Below are 17817 nucleotides of genomic sequence, written 5' to 3' on the forward strand. Positions count from 1 at the left end.
TTTTCAAAAAAAACTTCAAATAGCTAAAGTTCTAACTTCTAAGCATTGTAACATTCTAGAAAAATAAAAGGATGTTCAAAAAAAACGATGCCAATCTAAAGTAGACATGTGGGAAATGTTAACTGGCCATTATTTTGTGTGGTATTACTATCGGTCTTCCATGCAGATACATTTAAATTTATAAAAATGCTAATTCTTGCAATTTTTCTAAAAATTTTGCTCTTTTTCACATTTAAATACTGAACATATAGACCAAATATTACAAGTAACTTCAAGCCCAAGGTGTCACGAGAAAACGATCTCAGAAATCGCTTAGATAGGTAAAAGGATTTCTAAGTTATTACAACATAAAGGAACATGTCATATTTGAAAAAATAAGGCTGTCAGGAAGGTCAAAAGTGGCTGCAGCGGGTGTAGTGAGCATTTTCACCCCACAGGTCTTTTCCATAAATGATTGCGCTGCGGAGGGTGCAGAATAAAAATTAACTCCCCAGCAAAATTCCCCAAACTGCAAAGGTGCGAAGTGTTGTCCTGGTATAATACAGGCCCCCTCGCTTCCAGGAGATATGTTTGGGCCCTCCCCTTCCTGGTTACCTAATTTTAGGGCCCTGATAATTCGCCTCTTGAAACAGAAGAAATGTTCCCCTTGGACCTGCACAACTGCATATTTTTTATATCCTGACTTATGGAAGCCTTAAAGAGGCTCTGTCACCACATTATAAGTGGCCTATATTGTATATGATGTGATCGGCGCTGTAATGTAGATTACAGCAGTGTTTTTTATTTAGAAAAGCAATCATTTTTGATGGAGTTATTACCTATTTTAGCGTTATGCTAATGAGTTTCTTAATGAACTGGGCGTGTTTTACTGCAGGTTTAACGGCCGCGCCAATACCGAATATTTGTAGATTTTATGTATTGAGACTTATGTTAATGTTTATTGTAAAAAACGTCTATCTGTATTTTTTATCATTATGTTTTTACTTTATTTTTAAGCTTTAATGTACTGGAATATATCTATATGCCAGTACATTAGCCTGTGTACAGATAGTACACTAGGGATGTCACGATACCAGAATTTGGACTCCGATACCGATATTTCGTGTAGTATTGTGATTTCGATACCAAAACGATACTTTGCCAACCATAATATTAAAAAAAAAAAAAAGTTCTTCCATTTTCTGATGTGAGGCGCGAGGTATAATGAATTTTGAATGTGCCTCACATTAATAGTAATTAACCCCATCATGTTTCTCAGTCATAATGGGTTAATGTGTAAGGTACATGATGGGGTTAATTACTATTAATGAGGTACATGGAGGTTAAATTCATCACACCTCTTGCCCCACAATAAGTGAAAGAAAGCAGTTTTTATTTTATTTTTTTTACAGCGTACACGTCATAAAAGATGCAAAAAAAAATAAATTGTTGTGCAGGTTATTACGGCTACGCCAATAGCGAATATGTGAATATTTTATGTATTGAGACTTATTTGAATGTTTATTGTAAAAAAAGGGGTATGTGTATTTTTTTAATTTAATATTTTATGTTTTTACTTTATTTTTAAACTTTAATGTACTGGCTTATATCTATATGCCAGTACATTAGCCTGTGTACTGATAATACACAGGCAGTTGTTAGGACATACCTCAATATGCCCTAACAACAGGAAATATGGTAAGACAGCCCTGCCTGGCCATATATGGTATGTCCCTCAATCGCGTCAACGGGATTCCTGTGATGCGATCCAAGGGACATCTCCCCTTCTCATTTTCTCCTGAATGCTGCAGTCAGCTTTGATCGCAGCATTCAGGGGAATAACGGCAGAGATGAGAGGTTTCTCTGACCTCCGCCGTTATAGAGCGGGGCTGCGGCTGTGTAATACAGCCATGGCCCTGCTCCTGACATTAAGTGCGCGCGCGGTCAGCATGAGGGGATGCGGCCGGCGCTGCACTAATAAGCGGCAGCGCAGGCACTGAAGACAGAACATGGGGGCGTTTTGCAGTGCACCCGCCATGTTGTCTTCATTGCCGGCGATCATTAAGGCATTGCTGGCCGCATCGCATCATCCTGACCTCACGCACTTGTCAGGACTCAGGAGCGGGGCAATGGCTGTATTACACAGCCGCAGCTCCGCTCTCATACATTCATATGTTACTATACTGTAATACAGCCATTACCCCGTTCCTGACAACAAGTGCGCGTGTGGTCAGCATGAGGTGATGCAGCCGGCGCTGCACTAATGAGTCGCAGGAACATGGGGGGTGTTTCGCAGTGTGCCTGCCATGTTCTGTCATCAGTGCCGCTGCCTATTAGTGCAGTGCTGGTCGCATCACATCATGCTGCCGATGCGCACTTGTCAGGACTCAGGAGCAGGGAAATGGCTGAATTAAACAGCCGCAGCCCGCTCTCATACATTCATGTGTTAGGCTGGATTCACATGACCATGTTAGGTCCGTAATGGACGGAACGTATTTCGGCCGCTAATCCCGGACCGAACACAGTGCAGGGCTCCTAGCATCATAGTTATGTACGACGCTAGGAGTCCCTGCCTCTCCGTGGAACTACTGTCCCGTACTGTAATAATGTTTTCAGTACGGGACAGTTGTCCTGCAGCGAGGCAGGGACTCCTAGCATCGTACATAAGTATGACGCTAGGAGCCCGGCTCCCTGCACTGTGTTCGGTCCGGGATTTGTGGCCGAAATACGCTCTGTCCATTACGGACGTAACATGGTCATGTGAATCCAGCCTTCCAATGCTAAGCTGTGCGGCTGCACAAATTAGTATTGAAATACATGAAATAACGGTATTCAACTGTTTGAGGGTGCACGGCATCGAAACTGTATCGAAGAATCCCGATCTCCAACAGTCCGATAGAGAATAAATGAAGAGGTAGAGCACATACGGGACCTTCACTTCGTTCATTCAGGGTACTCCGGACCCCCACTCTCTTGACTGTGGGGGTCCCAGCGGTCAAACACATCTATCCACAGAATAGATAAGTATTTGTGGTTGGTTTACCCCTTTAACCCCTTCAAGACCAAGCTATTTTTGGCCTTCAGGACCATTTTTTCAAATCTGACATGTGTCACTTTATGTGGTAATAACTCTGGAATGCTTTTACCTATCCAAGTGATTATGAGATTGTTTTCTCGTGACATATTGTACTTTAGGTTAGTGAAAAAATTTGGTCGATAAATTTATTGCTTATTTGTGAAAAACACCAAAATTTAGAGAAAATTTGAAGAAATTATGATTTTTCTAATTTTAAATGTATTTGCTTGTAAAACAGATAGTAATACCACACAAAATAGTTACTAATTAACATTTCCCATATGTCTACTTTATGTTTGCATCGTTTTTTGAACATCCTTTTATTTTTCGAGGACGTTACAAGACTTAGAACTTTAGAAGCAATTTCTCATATTTTTAAGAACATTTCAAAAGGATATTTTTTTCAGGGACGAGTTCAGTTCTGAAGTGGTTTTGAGGGCCTTATATATTAGAAACCCCCATAAAACACCCCATTTTGAAAACTGCACCCCTCAAAGTATTCAAAACAGGATTCAGAAAGTGTTTCAACCCTTTAGGCGTTTCACAGGAATTGAAGGAAAGTAGAGGTGAAATTTACTAATTTCATTTTTTTTAATAAAATTCATTTGTAACACATTTTTTTTCTGTACCACAGAAGGTTTTACCTGAGAAATGCAACTCAATATTTATTGCCCAGATTCTGCAGTTTTTAGAAATGTCCCGCATGTGGCCCTAGTGCGCTAATGGACTGAAACACCGGCCTCAGAAGCAAAGGAGCACCTAGAGGATTTTGGGGCCTCCATTTTTTTGAATATATTTTAGGCACCATGTCAGGTTTGAAGAGGTCTTGTGGTGCCAAAATAGTGGAAACCCCCAAAAGTGACCCCATTTTTGAAACTACACCTGTCAGGGAATTTATCTAGGGGTATAGTTAGCATTTTGACCCCACAGGTTTTCTGCTAAATTTATTCGAATTAGTCTGTGAAAATGAAAATCTACTTTTATTGTGGAAAAACTTAGAATTCTCGAATTTTTGCAAGGAATAAAGGAGAAAAAGCACCCCAAAACTTGTAAAGCTACTTCTCCCGATTACGGAAATACCCCACATGTGGTAATAAACTGCTGCTTGGACCCACGGCAGTGCTCAGAAGGGAAGGAGCGCCATTTGGATTTTGGAGCACTGATTTTACTGGAATATTTTTCGGTGCCGTGTGGTGTTTGCAATGCCCTGGAGGGACCTAAACAGGAGAAACCCCCCAAAAGTGAATCAATTTTGGAAACTATGCCCCTCAAGGAATTTTTCTAATGGTATAGTTGGCATTTTGACCCCACAGGTTTTTTTGCTGAATTTATTAGAATTAGTCTGTGAAGATGAAAATAGACTTTTTCTGAAAAACATAGAATTTTCTAATTTTTATAAGGAATAAAGGAGAAAAAGCACCTCAACATTTGTAAAGCAATTTCTCCTGATTACGGCAATACCCCATATGTGGTAATAAACTGTTGTTTGGACCCACGGCAGGGCTCAGAGGGGACGGAGCACCATTTGGATTTTGCAGCTCAGATTTTGCTGAATTGGTTTCTGGGGGCCATGTCGCATTTGCAGAGCCCCTGAAGTGCCAGTATAGTAGAAATTCTCCAGGTGTGATCCCATTTTGTAGACTATACCCATCAAAGAATTAAATTAGAGGTGTAGTGAGCATTTTGATCCCTCAGGTGTTTTACAGATTTTATTAGAATTGGGCCATGAAAATGAAAAAATTTTTTTCCCCAATAACCTATAGATTTAGCACATAATTTTTCATTTACACAAGCAATACAGGAGAAAAGACACCCCAAAATGTGTGACAAAATTTCTCCTGAATAGGGAAGTACCCCATATGTGGTTGTAAACTGCTATTTGGACATACAGCAAGAGCCTAAAGGGAAAAAGCACAATTTCGTTTTTGGAGTGGAACTTTTACAAAATTTGTTTTTTACTCCATGTTGCATTGCACTGAGGTACCAGTACAGTGAAAACCACCGAAAAGTGACCCCATTTGGGAAACTACACCCCTCAAGGAATTCATCTAGAAGTGTAGTGAGCATTTTAACCCCAAAGGTTTTGTAGAAATTAGTGCACAGTGGATGTTGCAGATTTAAAATTGCCATTTTCCACATATATGCTATTTCAGTGCCCAATGTGTTGTGCCCAGCTTGTACCACCGTAGACACACACCCCATAAATTATTGTTAAGCGGTTCTCCAGAGTACAGTAATACCCCATATGTGGTCATTAACTGCTGTTTGGGCACACTGCCAGGCCCAGAAGGAGCTCCATTTGGCTTTTGGAGCGCAGATTTTGCTTGGTAGTAGTTTTGTTTAGTGTTTTACTGGTGTTTCAGCTTATAATATGGGGCAGATGTAAGCTGGGCGGAGTGCATCAGGGTATATGTAAGCTGGGCGGAGTGCATCAGGGTATATGTAAGCTGTGCGGAGTAAATCAGGGTATATGTCAGCTGTGCGGAGTAAATCAGGGTATATGTCAGCTGGGCGGAGTGCAACAGGTCATAATAGGATGATGTAATAATGGGGAGAATGAATAATAAAATTAATGATCGCAGGATAGTGACGTACGCTTTCAACCAATCCTTCATGCACAGGCTGGATTTTTGGGTGTAGGAGTCGCACTTCTAAAGGGTGTCTGTGGTATTGTACAAAATATCCGCACTCCAGCATTGTCTAATCTTTGACTTCTTCACTAGCCCCATATGTAGCACAGACCCCAAAATGTCATCGTTTTCGCTGCATTTACAGGGTCTACAAATGGGGGCTGCAAATGATGACGTGGGGTTTTAGGTGAAGACCTGCTGCGTCACATATAAATTAGTCTGGGCCGTCGTTTTGCATTATTGCGTTCCAAGAGTCATACGTTTTTATTTTTCCGTTGACGAGCTCTGTGAGCGCTTCATTTTCATGTGATGAGCGGTCATTTTTATTAGTATCATTTTGGGGTAAATGTGATAGTGATCAGTTTTTATTCAATTTTTTGGGGGGTGAGGAGACCCAAAAACAGAAATTCTCTCGCTGTTTTTTTTTAATCAATTTTTAACGGCGTTCTCTGTGCAGCATAAACATGTTTGCTTTATTCTGCGGTTTGATACGATTATGGCAATACCAAATTTATATAGTTTTTATATGTTTTACTACTTTTACACAATAAAAACCCTTTTTATAAATAAAATGTTTTAGTGTCACCATATCCTGAGAGCCATAACTTCTGTATTTTTATGTCGATGGAGCTTTGTGAGGGCTTGTTTTTTGCGTGACACACTGTAGTTTTTATTGGTACCATTTTTGGGTACATGCGACTTTTTGATCACTTTTTATTCCATTTTATTGGAAACAACGTGACCAAAAAAGGAAATTCTGGCATTGTTTTTTATTGTATTTTTTTTACGGTGTTCACCGTGCGGGATAAATATTATATACGAACGCGGCGATACCTATTATGTCTAGTTTTTGTCTTTTTTCCTAATTATAAAGGACTTGATTAGGGACACAAGATGATTATTGTTTTTATTACATAAAACGTTTATTTATTTATCTAAAACTTTTTTTAACCTTTTTTTTACTTTTTATTTTACTAGGGGACTGGAAGATCTGATCTTCTGATCCCATGTACAATACACTGCACTACTTGTGTAGTGCAGTGTATTATAACTGTAATTTTATAACTGACAGTTGAGCCTATTACGTCCTGCCTCGGGCAGGACCTAATAGGCTCCCGTACCTGGTAACCAGGAAGCCATTACTAGGCTTCCTGGTTGCCATTGCAACCATCAGAACCCCGCGATTTTTCGCGGGGGGCCAACGGGGTACAGAGGGAGCCCCCTCCCTCTGTATCAATCACTTAAATGCCGCTGTCCCTATTGACAGCGGCATTTGAGGGGTTAAATGGCGGGAATCGGACAGAACAGTGATCGCCGCCGTTGCAGCGGGATGTCAGCTGTATATTACAGCCGACACCCGCTGAGGATGAAGCGCACACAGCTCCTGTGCCTGCTTCATCCTCAGGGCGTTACTGTACGCCCATTTGCGGGAACGAGCCGCTAAAAAGGATGTACAGTAACGCCCATTTGTGGGAAGGGGTTAATGTAAACTAATGCACGATGTACAGTTACGTCCTGGTGGCTTGAAGAGGCTCTGTCACCACATTGTAAGTGCCGTAAATTGTACATGATGTGATCGGCGCTGTAATGTAGATTAGAGCAGTGTTTTTTTATTTAGAAAAACAATCATTTTTGACGGAGTTATGACCTATATTAGCTTTATGCTAATGAGTTTCTCAATGGACAACTGGGCATGTTTTACTACATGGCCAAGTGGGCGTTGTGGAGAGAAGTGTATGACGCTGACCAATCAGCGTCATACACTTCTCTCCATTCATTTACACTGCAGATCGCGATATAGCTATATCGCTATGTGCAGCCACATAAACACACTAACGTTACTGCAGTGTCCTGACAATGAATATACATTACCTCCAGCCAGGACGTGATATGTATTCAGAATCCTGGCACTTCTGTAGCATCTGTGTGAAACTACAGCACAGCACAGCGAGATCTCGCTGTAAATGCCAGCTTACAGCGTAATCTTGCGAGACTACGCCTGCTATAAAATCAGAGAAGTGGTCAGGATTCTGAATACACATCACATCCTGGCTGGAGGTAATGTATATTCATTATCTGGACACTGCAGTAACGTTATAGTGTGTTTATGTGGCTGCACAAAGCAATATAGCTAGATCGCTATCTGCAGTGTAAATGAATGGAGAGAAGTGTATGACGCTGATTGGTCCGGGTCATACACTCCTCTGTACAATGCCCACTTGGCCATATAGTAAAACACGAACAGTTGTCAATTGAGAAAGTCATTAGCATAAAGCTAATATAGGTCATAACTCCGTAAAAAATGATCGGTTTTCTAAATAAAAAACACTGCTGTAATCTACATTACAGCGCCGATCACATCATGTACATTATAGGCCACTTGTAATGTGGTGACAGAGCCTCATTAAAGGCTCTGTACAATATACCTCATTAAAGGCTCTGTACAATATATCTCTATCAGTGTGATTGGTGCAACTTTCAAAATTCTGTTTATTACAAATAATTTTTACTTTGAGATACAGATGCTTTATATCCTGTATAAAAAGCAGCTGTATCTTGTACTGAAACCTGTATCCGTCAAGCCAGCGGGACTGACTGGTTCAGTGTCAGCGGGTCCTGTGTGGAGCTGCTATCCATCACATCTAAGTTCATAGCTTAGATGTGATCGACTACAGGTGGATCCTGTGTGTCAGAAGGTTGTGAAGGTGGACACAGCTTTATTATTATATAGAACAATTTGGACTAGGAAATTGCTCACAATGTGAATCCCTAAGGCTAGTATCACACGCAGGTTTTGGTGCAGCGTTTGGCTGTTTGAGCCAAAAACAGAAGTGGAGGAAGGAAAGGTATAATGAAAAAAACTGAAGCATCTCCTTTCTTTTGAGCCAAAAATAGCCACAAAATTTACATGTGTGATTCTGGCCTCAGGTTATGTTCACACATTGCAGATTTGTTCTTCTGAATGTGATTGTTTTTGCAGCAGGTGGTTTCCTGCAATCCCCATTCAGACGAATAGGACGTTTGCAGAGCAGTCTGCAGCAAACCCCCGTCCTGCCTTCTCTCGCTCTCCCACCACTGTCAGAATGGGAGTTATGGAAAGGGCATAGCTCAGCTGTTTCTGTAATCCCCGACCACCTCATCACTCAGCGCTGGTTGAGCAGCGAGAGCAATAGAAGGTAGGACGGGAGCCCCGTTCTAGAAATAGGTGCGGGTCCCGGAGTTGAAACCCGCATCTGCTGGACATTTATAGCATATCCTGTGGATACACCATAAACTTCTAAACTGGGAAAACTCAATTAAAACCAGATTACACAGAAACATTTTGTAAAAAAAAAAAAGCACTGTATTTGAAAACAATTTGTATCCAGCATTTAAAAAAACACAACAAAAATGCACAATGTGAACTCCGCCTTGGGTACTTCACCGTTTTGGTGCATTTTTGAACCGCAAACTTTAAGGGATAGTTCACAATGAGTTTTTTTTATGTTTTTTGAAACCGCCAAAAAACTGCCAAAAATGCCTCCCATTGATTTCAATGGGAGAAGGAGGCGTTTTTCCCACGAGCGGAAAAACCGGCTCGCAGGAAAAAAAGAAGGGACATGCCCTATCTTTGGACGTTTACGCCTCGGACCTCCCCTTGACATCAATGGGAGGCAGAGAAATCATATTTTGCAGAGTTTTCTGCCCGCGGCGCTCAATGCGGTGCGAAAATCGGCGTGCAGGCAGAGTAAAATCTGCCTCAAAATTCCAAACGGAATTTTGAGGCAGATTTTCTGCCTGCGAAAAACTCAGTGTGAACCCAGCCTAAGGAATCTTTTTCAGTTATTAGGTTTAATTACGTAATTGGGAAACCATGGTAATGCTGGGTTCACATCTCGGTCAACTTGCGTTTTTTTATGCGATTGTTAGAAAATCGCTGCAAAATAGCATGGTTTTGCCTTTCGCAGCAAGACCACAAATTGACGGCAGTGTGTAAACAGTCTGATGTCCTGCGTCTCAATTAGGGGCAGAGTTTTGGCTTCAAAAACTGCATTAAAAAGGCACGTGTGAAAGCACCCTTTACCAACATGTATGGCGGAAGTCGGGGGTATGAAATGGGCTCACAGAATGAGCCTGCTTCATATGCTGCGGGTGTCTGCTGTATATTACACCCAGCTCTAGGGGCCAGTGAACTTCAATACAGGCCGTTTAACTGCTTAGATGCAGCGGTCAATAGCAACCACAGCGTCCGAGCAGTTAGAGGTGTGGCCCCATCTGTCAACCCAATCCTCCCCCTGCGATGCATGCTGATGAGTGGTCATTGCAGCCAGTAGCCTAGTGAAAGCCCCTATGTCTGCCATGTTGGTGCTTCTACTAAGCCCTAACAAAACCAGGGCTTAATAGAAGATGTCAAAAAACAAGATGCACTGCAATACATAATTAATTCAGTGCATTGTGCAAGTGATGAAACCTGTGTAACCATGTTAAAGTCCCCTGAGGGGACTAAAAAAAAAAAATAATCATCGCTTTTAGTCTTTCCCATCCCTGACACCACCACACTTCAGTATACAAGAAGGCTTAGCAATCTTTAGTGTCAGTTCACACAGTTTCTGGTCACTGATTTTGACGCAGAAAACCGCGTTGCTAGACAAAAAAAAACAACCAAAATAGACCCCCATTGATTTCAATGGGAGGCAGAGTTGTTTTTTTTCCCCGGGCAACTTCTGGTCGCTCAACGGAAGAAAAAAGAAGCAGCATGTCCTTTGATTGTTTTTTGCCTGTGGTCGTTGCATTATAGCTACAATGGCCACAGGCAAAAAACACAGCAAAAACAAATGCAGGCAGTTCAAAATCTGCCTCAAAATTCCTGAAGAAATTCCTTAGGCACATTTTTTTCTGCCTGCAAAAGAACAAAAACTGAACAGGTCCTCATTCTTATTCATAAATAAACCCCCTAAATGCTGCGGTCAATAGGGACACCCGTGATGCATTGATGGTTTTCATGGCAGCCAGGAGTATTGCAGAAAATTATAAAAGCGATCAAATTATTGCACAGTGAAAAAAAAAATATTTAACCCGCACAGTGAACACGGGAAAAAAAAAAAGAGCCCGAATTGCAGGTTTCAGTTCATCCTGCCTTCAAAAAAAAAAAAAAAAAAAACGCAATAAAAAGCTATATGTGCCCCAAAACGGTACCAATAAAAACTATAAAAGTCATCCTGCAGAAATAAGTCCTCATACAGCTACAACGGCGGATACATTTTTAAAAAAAGTTATGGATCTTAAAATATGGCGACAAAAACAATTTTGAAAAAATAAATCGTTTTTATGTGCAAAAGTAGTAAAACATAAAAAAAAAACAAGTATATGAATTTGGTATTGCCACAAACGTAACGCCCAATGGAATAATGTTATTTATTCCCCACGGTAAACTGTAAATCTAAGACAGAAAAAAATGTCAGAACTTGTATATCTCAATACCCCAAAAGAAAAAGCAAAATCGTTATAAAAAAAAATGAAGTCCTTATACAGCTGTGTAGACGGAAAAGCAAAAAAAGTTAGCTCTTTAACCCCTTCTCGCAAAATGACGGGTTTGGTACGTCGGCATAACAAGTAGCTCACCACCATCCGACGTACCAGACCGGTCATGAAGATGAAGCGGGCACAGGAGCTTCATCTTCAGCGGGTGTCAGCTGTAATGTACAGCTGACATCCCGCTGCAATGGCGGCGATGGCAGTTACCGACGATCACCACCGTTTAACCCCTTAAATGCGGAAGTCCATGGCGTATGCCGCATTGAAGTGGTTGGCAGAGGGAGGGGGCTCACTTTGTACCCTCCCGCCCTCCCCGTGAGAGATTGCGGGTGCCAATGATTGCTATGGCAACCAGGAAGTCTGGGAACGGCTTCCTGGTTGGCCAGGTACGGAAGCCTATTAGATCCTGCCCAAGGCAGGACCTAATAGGCTTAACTCTCAGATGAAACATGACAGTTACAGTACACTGCATAAGGAGTAAGGTGTACTGTACTGGGGATCAGAAGATCAGATCTTCAAGTCCCCAGGTAAGTGGGAAAAAAAAAAAGTTTACGAAAAATGAATAAATAAAGAGTTTTAGGTAATAAACACAATAAATCGGTAATTTAAAAAAACTATACATAATAGGTACGTCACGTTCGGAACGGCCTGAACTATAAAAATATCACGTTATTTTACCACACGTTTAAATAAAAACAAACAACGAAAGAATCCTTTTTTTTGGTCACCTTGTAGCAAAGTTTTTTTTAATAAAGTGATCAAAAAGTCGCAACTAATTTGTCACGCAAAAAACCAAGCCCTTCCACAGCAATATCCACTGAAAAAAAAATAAAAAAAAGTTTGGATTTTCAGAAAATGGCAACACTAAAACATGAATTCTTTTTTTTTTTTTTTACACGCGGAGTATTTTTATTGTGGGAAAGTAGCAAACCGTAAAAATAAAAAACAACATAAATTTGGTGCCGCTGTAATCGGATCGACTCACAGGATGAAGTATGTTGTTTATACTGCTCGGTGAACATTGTAAAAAAAGAACAAAACAGTGCTAGAATTGCTGTTTTTTGGATTTCTTGTCTCCCCAAAAAATGGCATAAATGCACTGATGCAAAATGATGCTAAATGACAGCCAAGACCAATTTTTTAGGTCCAGTAGAATTTCACTAAAAACTCCACATCATTTGCTGGACCCCACAGGTGGACCCTGTAGACGCAGCAGAGATGAGGAAACTTTAGGGCCTTGTGCTGCTTATAGGGCTAGTGAAGAAGTCAAAGATTAGGCAATGGTGGAGCGCAGATATTTTGAGCAATACCCAAAAAATCCGGCCTGTGCATAAAGGAATGGTTCAAAGTGTACCACACCAATACATGGATTATTAATTTTATTATTCATTCACCCCATTATTACATCATCTTAATATACCCTGATGTACTCCGCACAGCTTACATATACCCTGATGTACTCCGCCCAGCTTACATATACCCTGATGTACTCCGCCCAGCTTACATATACCGATGTACTCCGCCCAGCTTACATATACCCTGATGTACTCCGCCCAGCTTACATATACCCTGATGTACTCCGCCCAGCTTACATATACCCTGATGTACTCCGCCCAGTTTACATATACCCTGATGTACTCCGCCCAGTTTACATATACCCTGATGTACTCCGCCCAGTTTACATATACCCTGATGTACTCCGCCCAGTTTCCATATACCCTGATGTACTCCGCCCAGTTTACATATGCCACCACATTATAAACAGAAATACCAGTAAAACCCCAAACAATACCACCACCAAGCAAAATCTGCACTCCAAAATCCGAATGGCGGTCCTTTTGAGCCTGACCGCGTGCCCAAACAGCGGTTTATGACCACATATGGAGTATTACTGTACTCTGGAGAACCCACTTAATTTATGGGGTGTGTCTCTCCAGTGGCACAACATATTGGTCACTAAAAAGGCATATCAGTGGAAAAATTGAAATTTTGACTCTGCAATATCCACTGCACACTAATTTCTACAAAACACTTGTGGTGTCAAAATGCTCACGATACCTCTAGATGAATTTCTTCGGAGACTTCTTTTCCAAAATGGGGTAGTTTTTCAGGGCTTTCCAATTAGATACCGTGCACCCCCAAAACGGTTCGATACCGTACCGTTATTTAATGTATTTCTATACTAAGCTGTGCGGCCGCACAGCTTAGTATAGTAACACTTGAATGTATGAGAGCGGAGCTCCTGAGTCCAGACAACAAGTGTGCGCGCCGTCAGCATGATGCGATGCTGCCCGCGCTGCACTAATGAGCAGCGGCACTGAAAACAGAACATGGCGGGCGCACTGCAAAACACCCCCATGTTCTGTGTTCAGTGCCTGAACCGACGCTCATTAGTGCGGCGCCGGCCGTATCACCTCATGCTGACCGCGCGCGCACTTAATGTCAGGAATGGGTCAATGGCTGTATTACACAGCCGCAGCCCCGCTCCATAACTGCAGACATCAGAGAAACCTCATCTCTGCCATTATTCCCCTGAATGCTGCGAACAAAGCTGACTGCAGCATTCAGGAGAAAATGAGAAGGGGGGATGCCCCTGGATCGCATCACAGGAATCCCTGTGACGCGATTGAGGGACATACCATATACGGGCAGACAGGGCTGTCTTACCATATTTCCTGTTAGGACATTCTTGGTTGTGTCCTAACAACTGCCTGTGTACTATCCGTAAATAGACTAATGTACTGGAATATAAATATAAGCCAATACCTTAAAGTTTAAAAATAAAGTAAAAACAAAGCAATATTAAATAAAATAAAAATACACATACACCTTTTTTACAATAAACAATATAAGTCTCACTACATAAAACACACATATTGGGTATTGGCGCAGCCGTAATAACCTGCACAACAATTTTTTTGCGTCATTTATGATGTGTACGCTGCAAAAAACTGCTTTCTTTCACTTATTGTGGGGCACGAGGTGTGATGAATTTAACCTCCATGTGCCTCATTAATAGTAATTAACCCCATCATGTACCTCACACATTAACCCATTATGACTGAGAAACATGATGGGGTTAATTACTATTAATGTGAGGCACATTCAAAATTCATCATCACACCTCACATCAGAAAATTGAAGATTTTTTTTTTATTATTACTGTTGGCAAAGTATCGTTTTGGTATCAAAATCGCAAAAGTATCGGTATCGGTAAAGTATCGGTATCGGAGTCCAAATTCTGGTATTGTGACATCCCTAGTCAGGACCAGAACAGTGTCCCAGCCTGGCGTAGCTAGCAACTGCGCGCTGGTCCCGCTTCCAACTGAGCCTGCATCCGCAGGATGCATATTCAGTTGGGTTGAATACTGGAGCCTTGCTCCAGCATTCACTGTGCGGTGAGCAGCTCGGCGCAGACAGGCGCAAATCAGTGACGACAACGCGCCTGTCTGCGATGAGCCACTCACAGCACAGTGCAGAGGAGGAAATGGATCCTCCACACGTCGTGAGAACGGGGGTAGGTAAGTAATTATGTTATTTTTCTATTAGGTACATATGGGGGCATTATACTATGTATGGGAGGGGGTCATATTGTAGCTGCTGAGGGGGAATTATACTGTATGGGACCAGTTATGGGGGCATTATACTGTATGGAGACATTATACTGTGTGGGACAGCTATGGGGCATTATACTGTATGGGGGCATTATACTGTATGGGGCAGCTATGGGGAGCATTATACTGTATGGGGGTATTAAACTGTATAGGGCTGCTGTGGGGGCAATGTACTGTGTGGGGTAGCTATGGGGGGCATTGTACTGTGTGGGGTAGCTATGGGGGGGCCTTATACTGTGTGGTGCAGCTATGGGGGGCATTATACTGTGTGGTGCAGCTATGGGGGGGCATTATACTGTGTGGGGGGATTGTACGGTGTGTGGCAGCTATAGGGGCCTTATACTATGGGGGGCAGCTATGGGGTATTATACTGTGTGGGGAAGCTACGGGGAGCATTACACTGTGGTGGTCAGCTATGCGGGGGCATTATACAGTGTGGTGGATTTATACTGTGGGAGCAGCTATGGGGGCATTATACTGTGGTGGTCAGCTATTGAGGGTATTATACTGTGTGGGGGGCAGCTATGGGGGGGGTAATTATACTGTGGGGGCATTCATGGGGTCTGTCGGGCAAGGCAGCTGGGCATAGGCATGTGCGCAGGGGTCTGGTGGTGTTGGGGGAAGGGTATGGGGGCCTAAGCTGAATTCTTGCACCAGGGCCCATGAGCCTTTAGCTACGCCATACCCAGTCAGAGTGCTAGTAGTGCTTTGCCTGGGACTATGGCTCTGGGGTTGCCCCTGACAACACTGTCCATATATAGACCGTGACGTCAGGGGCCGTGTGGCACTATTTACAGAGGGTACTAATTTTATGGGGTTACAAACTGGGGGCCTAACTTCTAAATGGGGGCATAAACAGGGCCTAACGTCTATATGGGGGCACAAAGGGACTATTTTTAGCATTTTACTGCTGCTGTGAATTCTCCCGCTAAGGGGCCCACTAAGTCTGTGTCGCCCAAGGGCCCACATAAACCTGGAGCCGGCCTTGGTCCCAGAGGTGAAACCCGCATTTTTCAGACATTTATGGCATATCCTATGGATATGCAATTAAAGAGGCTCTGTCACCACATTATAAGTGTAATCTTGTACATGATGTGATTGGCGCTGTAATGTAGATTACAACAGTGTTTTTTTATTTAGAAAACCGATCATGCTAATGAGTTTCTCAATGGACAACTGGGCGTGTTTTACTATATGGCCAAGTGGGCGTTGTACAGAGGAGTGTATGACGCTGACCAATCAGTGACCAATCAGCGTAATACACTTCTCCCCATTCATTTATACAGCACATAGCGATATAGCTATATCGCTATGTGCAGCCACAAACACACTATAACGTTACTCATGTGTCCTGAGAATGAATATACATTACCTCCAGCCAGGACGTGATGCGTATTCAGAATCCTGACCACTTCTCTGCGATTTACAGCACAGCGAGATCTCGCTGTAAATGACAGTTTACAGCCTAATCTCGCGAGACTACGCCTGCTATGCTGTAAATCACACAGATGCTACAGAAGTGTCAAGATTCTGAATACACAATACGTCTTGACTGGAGGTAATGTATATTCATTGTCAGGACACTGCAGTAATGTTAGTGTGTGACTGCACACAGTGATATAACTATATCGCTATCTGCAGAGTAAATGAATGGAGAGAAGTGTATGACGCTGATTGGTCACTGATTGGTCAGCGTCATACACTCCTCTGTACAATGCCCACTTGGTCATATAGTAAAACACGCCCAGTTGTCCATTGAGAAACTCATTAACATAAAGCTAATATAGGTCATAACTGTCAAAAATGATCAGTTTTCTAAATAAAAAAAACACTGCTGTAATCTACATTACAGCGCCGATCACATCATGTACAATATAGGCCACTTATAATGTGGTGACAGAGCCTCTTTAATGTCCAAGATGGGGAAAACCCTTTTAAGACCTAAAATAGGCTGGTCACTAAAGGGTTAAAATACGAGGATCATCAATACCTTTGAAATAATCACATTTAGAAGCGGTGGGGGAGAAGTTCGTCAGAGTGCTTCTTTATGAGTATATATTCAGATTGGTGATTAGTTGACGATTCCCCATCACACCACTGGACATATATAACCCGGTTACTAAGAACAAGGGTGACGGTACAGACCCGCCTCTTACATGATTTGCTTTGTGGTAACAGCCGATAATATTCACCTTTCATCACTCTTCTCTACTAGTTGCTATACGAATAAACCCTCCATTTAACTACAAACTACTACCACTGCGGCTGAACACTGAGGACGAACTACAGAACGGCCACATCCTCCTGCTGCAGCCCCGTGTGCGTACACCTGTAGTGTGTCTCTACATCCGTGTACGCTCATAGTGCGCCTTCCCTCCACTTCAGAGACATCAAGCGCCCGAATTACACGTGCCATCTCCCTCTACACTGGGCCCGCTCTCACCTCCGCGCCACCGCCATCTTGGATCCGCTCTAACCTTCGACCCCTCCGTTGCCGGCTGTCTGACAGAGGCCACGCCTAACGCTCAAACGTCACCGCAAGTTCTATCGCGCTATCCGGGACACGTCAACGCGTACCATTGGCCAGTAAAAATTCATCAGTGTGAAGCAGCGGTGTCCGGAACGAACGGGGAGTGGGAAGAAATTGTCATGTGACTGGGAAGACAAGGGGCGGGAAAGAGGGGGAAAATGAAAACAAAGGAAGGAGGAGCTTTATCGTCGTGGATCTGACAAGCTATAGATCATGTCATTTGTATCTTTACCATGACTACTGCTTCCATGTCTTAATTAGGCTTAAACTACACTTATGTCATAACTATCGCGACTACTGTTCTCAAGTCATGACTTCTGCTAAATAATTGCCAAAAGGAAGGAACATGTGGAAATTTGTTGAGGTGCGCATATTCTATGCATGAGCTCCACCTCAAATACTGTGACTCCCATTTGACACTGCGGACCACTAAGGTCTATTCATTCTGGATTCTCTCCAAGAATTCATTCAGTT

At 42.4% G+C, this 17817-nt stretch overlaps 1 protein-coding gene across 2 annotated transcripts in view; it reads right to left on the bottom strand.

Annotated features, from left to right (window-relative positions):
- GANAB (glucosidase II alpha subunit) overlaps positions 1–17458 on the bottom strand; it is a 95092-nt gene extending 77634 nt beyond the window's left edge. Inside the window, exon 1 of one of the 2 annotated variants that reach the window (XM_075837320.1) lies at positions 17257–17458. In XM_075837320.1, the coding sequence (XP_075693435.1) occupies positions 17257–17273 (17 nt within the window). In that variant the 5' untranslated portion in view covers positions 17274–17458. The remainder of the gene's footprint in view (positions 1–17256) is intronic. The other variant, XM_075837321.1, reaches the window with a different exon arrangement.
- Positions 17459–17817: the final 359 nt, after the last annotated feature.

Source organism: Rhinoderma darwinii, chromosome 9 (assembly GCF_050947455.1).
Source record: "Rhinoderma darwinii isolate aRhiDar2 chromosome 9, aRhiDar2.hap1, whole genome shotgun sequence".
In the NCBI taxonomy this organism is placed as follows: domain Eukaryota; kingdom Metazoa; phylum Chordata; class Amphibia; order Anura; family Rhinodermatidae; genus Rhinoderma; species Rhinoderma darwinii.